The sequence below is a fragment of the Rhopalosiphum padi genome, chromosome 3, assembly GCF_020882245.1.
Source record: "Rhopalosiphum padi isolate XX-2018 chromosome 3, ASM2088224v1, whole genome shotgun sequence".
Lineage (NCBI taxonomy): Eukaryota > Metazoa > Arthropoda > Insecta > Hemiptera > Aphididae > Rhopalosiphum > Rhopalosiphum padi.
In genome coordinates, this window is record NC_083599.1 from 10391168 (window position 1) to 10399943 (window position 8776).

An 8776-nucleotide genomic window follows, 5' to 3' on the forward strand; every position below is an offset into this window, starting at 1 on the left:
ATATATATTGTATATATGGACAGAGGCGTGGATAGGGGTAAATAATACGGCAGCGGGAATACGAATAATGTGCACGAGAGGCGAGAGATCGTCGGCGGGCGGCGAGTAGATGGGTAGCGTAGTACCCTTTTCTCTCGTACACACACCTCCCTTGTACCGACGACGATATATAATTATATACTATAGTTTGCAGTATATACCAGTGGCGGGTGGTGGAGTGATGGCCGGGTGGGGATGACGGTGCGGGTTGGCACCCCAGCAGCAGCAGCACCGCCGCCGCCGCCGCCGCCACCACCGTCGAACGGGCTGGCCCGAGCCGCGTCGGGATATATAATTAAAATCCGTCCGAGTCGCCGCCGCTGTTGATTAATATATGTAAATTTATTATAATACAATAATAAGATTACCGCCGACGCTGCCTAGGCCCAACAGTTCTGCCGCTGCTTATATTTTATATTTGCTGCCTATATATATATATATACACGTACATGTATATATATATATATAAATATATATATAGCCCTCATCGTAACGGCGGCGACGGTATAGCGGCGATGCTTCAATAAATCCTACTCTCTATTCTTCTTCCCGGGAAAATGTTATACGTTTCGATAGAATGCAATAATATTTATAAACGCATTTGACTTTCTTCGCGTTTTTATATATACGACGATGCAATATTATCACTTCCTAGAATAAAATGTATACCTATACGACAACGGCGGTAAAAATTTATTACTTATATAGGTACCGTACAAACCGTAGACGAAAAAATGCGATAATCGTAAAACTGTGATAAAAATATATAAAATATATTGTGTATCAGAATTATTATTCGGAATAACAGCGTACAACGAGAACGCGTGGGCGTGAAACTTTGTGTACGTTCGGAGTTGCAGAGCGATGATTAAAATTCGATTGTACCGCGATACATATTGTGTATGCAATATACGTGTATAGTAGTGAACACTATGTACGCGTGCTACTTATACAACACTGCATACTCTACATGAGCGCCGCCGTAAACGTCATATTGCTCAATACTATTTCGGTATTATACGGCGGTAACAGTTGTTTCTAGTGGTGCGCGCGATGCACGTGTAGCAGCAGACGAAGGCCGGAAAAATGTATAATCGGGAGGCGAAGCGATTTTATTAGAACTGACCGGTTTCTCGGTGGCGGCGGTGGTACAGAAGCAGGTGAAGGCGGTACAGCGGTGGTCGGATGATGTTCGGACGGTTAACAGTGACAGCATGCAGTGTTGTGTGCACCGAGGATAGCGGGAAGAGATGAAATTATAATTACTATCAGGTCTGTCAGTTCGGTCGTGTACAACAGAGGATAGTGCGTATACCATGTATATATTAAATATTATATTATATATACATAGTGAAGAACATATACGTGGCGGCGGCAGCTACGGTGACGACGACGGAGACGGCGACGAATGCCTATATATAGTATTATAGTGTATATATACAGCAAAAGGAAAACGGATAGAGCGAATAAGGGGCGGTGAGCATGGCGGAGGAGAGGGTTTATGCGTTGTATGCCAGCAGGTCGGCACGATGCGGTGGCGGTGGTGGTATATGGGAACGGGGTGAACGCGTCGGTCGGTTGGGAGAATGCATGTGCGTGTGTGTGTGTGTGTGTGTGGGCGTATGTGCGCGTGTGTGTACGGTGGCGGTGGTAAAGGGTTGGTCAGTCGACGTGGCGGTATGAAATCAGGGTACAGGGCCGAAGCAAATGGGATTATTCACCCTCCTCCGCCACCGCGACCGCCGTTCACCAACCCTCGTATACGGTCCACTATTACTATTACGTCATCTAATTATAATATCGTACCCTTCCCTATATAATATATATAATATACATTATACATATATATACTGTTTTCACCATTTTCGCCACCCCCACCGGCGCCGGTTCTATAAACGCTGCAGTACTAACAGCAGACCAACGCCATTACTACCGCCACCACCGCCACTATTACCACTTGTCTCTTTGCCCCTTACCCCGTGCCGCGTCACGATTTTATTGCGTGTTCACCCCCGGCGTGCACTATCTCAATGTATACATCTCATTTACGCAGCTGTGTATGTATATGGAAAAGCTATTCTTTAATATATATATAATATGTACACGTAGGTCGTAATCATTTGAATAACTATTTTATCATTTTTCAATAAAATTGCAAAATAATGTACCTACTCTAGAATACTATAATAATATGCAGTATGTACGCAATATATGTCGATGTACTCTATAAGTATACGCTTGATTTAATAAGGTGGGACAGAGCGATTTCCATTAAAATTAAAGTTAAAACCAAATCAACTGAATATTTAAAAAAAAATATATATATATATATATACACGTATATTTTATTTACTTTAAAATAAAATAATTTAATATCAAATAACATATTTTCTAATCGGATTAAAAATAATAAAATTTTAAAATCGTAATTATTTTCATTACGCACTCGCGTCTAACCGTATATAGCCGTACGATTTTATTTGGCAAATCGTTTTATGATAATATTGTTTCAGATATATTTAGGTACATATCGTAAACTAGGTAGGTATCGTAACCTATTATGTATACTTTTATAGAGCACTATATAGCGATACTGTTATAGGTCATAGTCATAGGTAGTGTACACAGTTTGCATTGTAACGTTTATTATTGTTATTACTATACATGACTATTGTGTACAATAGACGGCCGACGAAACTGACCTACCCTTTTAAAAATACGGCGGCACTGACATAACAACGGGGAATAAGATTGAGTGTGGAAGGTGCAGGGAAGGTAAACGTAAAAGCTGGCGGCGTCATATTATATTATTACTATACTGCCGCCGCCGCCGTCGCCACCGCGTTCGCCGCGCTACCGTTTCACCCCCATAGAGCAGAGAAAAATTACGTCGTCATTGTCGTCGACCTCTGCTATCACTACTGCTACCACTATATACTCCAGCACGCCGCGGCCGCCGTATACCGCTGTAGCAATATCAGCTTAATAACTTATTTTCAAAGCTTATTACTCGCCGCGGCCTTTTAATCTCTCGGCTCTTATATACATCCCCGCCGCCGTCATCGATTCGATCGATGCTAAATTATTGCAATAGTAGTTTTTCATTATTATAACATAGACTATTTTTTAATATAAATACCGATCGAATCGATAGTATGAGAAACATAAATATTATATATATCACAAACGAATATTATGTCATATTATTATTATTATTATTACGGTGTATAATATATACAACAAGCGATATATCAACGCTCGCCGACGCAGCGTATATTATCATTATCGTTATTATTATTATTATTATTATTATACATCACGACGACGTATCGGAGAAAATAACGTACCTTCTTTTTGTGATTGTTGTGTGCGGGCGACGGCGCCGCGGACGTCCCCCCATCTGGGTATTGTTGATTCGGGTGACTGTTGGGCCTCGCCGGTGAATCGTCACAATCGCTCGCGTCTTCGCCGCTATTGCTGCTGTTACAACTGCTGTTGCTGTTGCCGTTAACGCTATTGCTAATGGTGTCGAAACAGTCCATAGACGACGATTTGTTGTCGTCGTGCCGAGGGTAATGGTGTTTGCTGTGGTGTCGATAGTGACCGTTGATTATGATATTCGTCTGCGAATGGAGCCGACGGCGTTTCAAACAGTTATTAGCGGCTTCCGAGTCGTCGCGAAGAGGGACGTCCTCTGCTTGTTTTTTTGCCGACGTCTGCGGCAACAGTGGCGATACCTTCATACTTGTTGGTGGCGACGGTATATATATATATATATATATATATAATACCCAGGTGTACGCAATATACTTTCGATGTAAGGCAATTTGATTTGGATTTATTTCATCGACGTCCTGAAACATACATACACACACACTCAATAAATTGTATCGTTCGACTGCGTGGCGATTAAATAGAAACATCTCGTATAAACATTGTACGAGTTCCTATACATTTTAATTGGTCATACAAACGTCACAATATACGATATGTTGTAGCTAATGCAGCATCCGCCTTATACATTGATATATTATACGACACTAATAATCGTCCGTTTAAAATTTTATTGGTGGATAATACATGCCAATTTCATTCTATTCTACTTATATTATCACTGTCATTTACTTATAGTCGTCGTTATAAATTATAATATTATAACGCATCGACGATGTAATAATATTTGAGCGGATGCCGCCGGATAACGTCAATTGACTGCCACTGCCTCCGCGCACCGCCGCCGCTGTTTCTCTCCATCGCCACGATATTATTAACAATGACCTTAACCATACTCGGACACCTCATCATGATTTAAGTAGCAACTACCCCATTGAACCTAGCTCTCCATTGTCATATATTATATATAATACATACATACACGTATTATATTACGAATCTCCACTGCGGTAATTAATTTATGGTTGAATTACCATATTATATGTTCGTCTAATATATATAATAATATATTATGGTATAGTAGTAGTATATGTATATATCTACCTACTGTGATAATCTTTGGTAAAAATTAATTATTTAATGGAAAACGTAATTATACTACGTCATTTTTAGCCCATTATACATACTGTACACACATACACTACACAGTCAAACGCGCACACACACATACATGTATTTTCTCTTTGGTTAGTGAGTAGCCGGAGGCAGGAACGCTGCTTCCCAAACTCGTAATTTTTAAATTATAATTATAACTTATAAAACGATGTGAAATCGATTACTATTTTACGACGATGGTATTATAAATAACATTATGTTTATAATTAAGTAGCCTATAGTGCAGTGGTATAGTACAGCGGTGTGGTCATTATAATAATAATAATAATAAAATAATAATAATTATTATTATTATTATAATTCAAATATTTTAGTATCGATACCTACGTGCGAACGCACGTATGTATAATATGCTAGGGCGTGTTGTAGTATAAGCGATTAAAATATCAGTTTATATACCTACGATGTATGAAGGCAAGGCAATAGATCGTTTAACTTGAAACACCCCCAACAAACTAATAATTATTATCATCAATACTATGATTATTTTTAATGCTGGCATGCTGCTGCTGCTATTTTCTTATAATCCAAGTAAATTATTATAGTTATTATTCAATAATTATATAATTACGATCAACCAACACAATCATAGAACTATAAAGATAACGATACATATATTTACCTAATAAAATTCATAGAAATTAAAATAAAAACTATAAAAAAAAAACACCGTACACAATATAGTTTACTCACATTCAATATTACTTATTGAAGTGGAAACCATCTAAAACGGAAATAAAACCGGTGATAAAAATCAATTTATAGGTTTTTATTTCATTCTGTTGTCTTGTATATTATAGAGGATATAGGTATATGATTACATAATTTATTTTATGCATGTAGTCCTAAAGAATTTGTACGACTGGTGAAGTATCTATACATTCTTAAGATGTACGGCGTTACCTATCGTAACTTGTAATTAATATACATAGTCGGCAATAATATTATTAGGAAAAATACAAATCATCAATGTAATGTATAGGTACAGCGTTTGATAAATATTATTATAAATTGAAAAATAGCATGCTTTGTGATGATGGTGTGTGTACTCACCGGTGTAAATAGTTTCACAAGCCGTGGCCGTGGTCGTCAATTAATTAATCAATTATTATTATGGTAATTGTGCCGGCGCCGAGTTGCCGAGTCCCCTGCTTGGTCAAAATCAATGTCCTCCAAATACATATACCATTATAATAATAATAATAATAATAATAATATGTATTATAATACCGAGCTAACGTGTTTGGCTCGCGTCGAGATCAATTCTAATAGAGCGACGTCGTTATTCGCGGTACGCGTACAACGTACAATTATTAATAATAATAATTATCGCACGAAAAATCGTAAAACGACACATTCGTGTGTGTGCCAATCGCGGTTGAACGCCACGGGGCGACTATTATAGGCGTTTGGATAGTATTACCGGTAATTAATATAATATTATGTTATTATTTTTTTTTTATCGACTGTGTAAACGCCGTGGCGTTTCGAACATGTGTCATCCGTGATATTATTGTAAATAATAATAAAACAATATTATGACGGGTAAAAAAAAAAAGAAAAAAAAAAGGTATAGTTAATAACAATTAAAGGTATAATGTACGATCGATATATTTTTACACGAATAATATTATTATGTAAGCCACGCGGCGGCACCGAAAACACGAAATTCTGTTTTCGAAACAATTCTTTTTATTATTATTACAATATTATATTATTATTATAATATACGGAAGAAAAGCGACCACCGCCAAATACCGGCCGGCGACGATCGACGGGGTGACGGCGTGTGTGCAGATAATAATAATATGCTCGCGATCGTTTTACGACGATATTAAAAATTATATAGTAAAACAATATTATAAATATTAATGTACCGTTCGGATGAATGATGCTGCGCCTGAGTGTGCGTTTTCAGCGTGAGACACGAAAATGTTTATTTTTTTTTTCGATTTTAATTATTATTATTACTATTATAATAATAATATTATTATTGTTGTTACGGCGATGATAATACACGTTCGGCGCCGCAGCGGTGGACAAACCATTACGCGGCGAAGGACCGCTATCAACTGCCACTGCCGCTTGCTACTACCACACAACCCCGATGACGGCGGCGGCAGCGGCGGTGGTGGCGGCAGCGGCGACGGCGACGGCGGCGGCGGCGGCGACGACGACGACGGCAGAGACGATACAATAATTATAATTACGTCGGCGCATGTATACGGCGCGCGCAACACACCCGTCGCCGCCACATCGTCAGTATTTTACACTACATCGTACATAATACATAATATTATAATAATAATATATAATATAATACACACACACACACACACACACATATATGGTACACATCGTATGCACATCCTATGGGTGCGCGTGTGCGCGCGTGTGTGTGTGTGTGTGTACATCTTCTTCGTACGTATATAATAATATAATATAGGAAACGACGCTGCAGCAGTGTTATAATATTACGATGATAAAAAATAATAACCGTTACGATAAAATATTTCGATGTTTCGATTTTACGAGGGAAATAAACGCGTAGATATGGACGATGATAATATTATTATTATATTATACAGTAATATTTATTGTATAGGTGTATATAGCCGGTATAGGTACTATTACTCATTGTGATGGGTGACGGTACGGCTATAATATGTATATTATATAGGTAGATATATATAGATATAACTGCAGGGAGGTGCATTATATTACATATATATATATACGAACGCGGTGTAGGCATCCCTATATATATATATATATATATGTATAGTATATTAGTATTCGTTTTAATGAATATCGCGTGACGAGTGTTGACTACAATATATATTTTTTCATAAACAATATTTTGTCTTCTTCGCCGTACTATATGCTGTTCTAAATCAAAGAGAACGCGCGCGCACACACTCATTCATTCCATCACCAGTCACCAGAGTAACCAGACACCACATTTACCGAATACTATACGCGGTGCCGATGACAGTGTTGAGAGCGAAACGTGTGCTCTACAATACCAATTAATTAATTAATTATTTGTCGCTGCCCTCTTCAGTAAGCACACCTATATATATATATATATATATATATATTATTATATTATAATATATGCGATGGTTTATCGAACAGCGAAATCCGTCTTGTTGCGATTCTATCTCTGACCACCGCAGTATCGCGCGCACATAGATGAGTCGTTTTGCGTTTTCCGAACAAATAATATATGCACATGCATTCAATACGATAAATATTATCTAGATTATTTTTGATATTAAAGAAATGTAAACGTTTCAATTGCAGCGGAATAATTTATATCATATTAATATAAATTATTATATTATGCGTATTATAGTAGCGTACTAGTATAGTATTATAGTACCAGTTTTACCTATTTTAAATTAGTTCCTTTATGTACATAAAATGAAACTTTATAACCTTTTAATGAAATACATCCGGATATAATTAAGTTATAGACCCTAGTTATAGTTGATATAGCTATACTAAATTGTGGGTACGACGTAAGTGGAGATTATTAAGTTATTAAATCCAGATTAGATCGAGTAGAAAATAAAAATACCAAGTTAGAATCCGTCAGCGAATCCAACGTATTTTAATACATTTTTTTGTTGTTGTGTATTTCGATGCAGTTATATTATATAATATAATACGAATAGACTGTATAAAGAAACCGATCGGTAAAACGGTATTGAAATTAAGTTACATATTTGCATACATATTGTTTTAATATCATTAATTGTGTTCGACACGATGACGAGTTATAATATTTAACTTTATTGATTTTCATGCTTCACAATATATATATATATATATTGTACAATACATACATTTTTACTAATAACTAACCAAAATTATGGTACCTATATTGGCTATTGACGTTGACACGTTACGACAATGCACGAATAAATAAGACGTCTTTTATATGGTTTTCAATTAATATTAAGAAAACAACATAAATGCTCGATATATATGTATAGACACTATAATAGTTGGTAGACGGTATTATTATAATAGTATAACACTATACACTAAGTCCACGATATATAAGTTATATCATTATAACAATATAATTTATGTACTTATAAGTCACATTTTTATTACGAAAAAACGAAAGTAATGTATTATTTTCAAATCTAAAATAAAA

General features: G+C 36.5%; 1 protein-coding gene across 2 annotated transcripts in view; it reads right to left on the reverse strand.

Annotated features, from left to right (window-relative positions):
- LOC132928007 (probable serine/threonine-protein kinase DDB_G0282963) overlaps nt 1–6693 on the reverse strand; it is a 27981-nt gene extending 21288 nt beyond the window's left edge. The window contains exons 1-3 of one of the 2 annotated variants that reach the window (XM_060992569.1): nt 6486–6693; nt 5662–5756; nt 3387–3893 (exon numbers count right to left, since the gene is read on the reverse strand). In XM_060992569.1, coding sequence (XP_060848552.1) covers nt 3387–3782 — 396 coding nt within the window. In that variant the 5' untranslated portion in view covers nt 3783–3893; nt 5662–5756; nt 6486–6693. Of the gene's footprint in view, nt 1–3386; nt 3894–5661; nt 5779–6485 lie in introns of both variants that reach the window. The other variant, XM_060992568.1, reaches the window with a different exon arrangement.
- Nucleotides 6694–8776: the final 2083 nt, after the last annotated feature.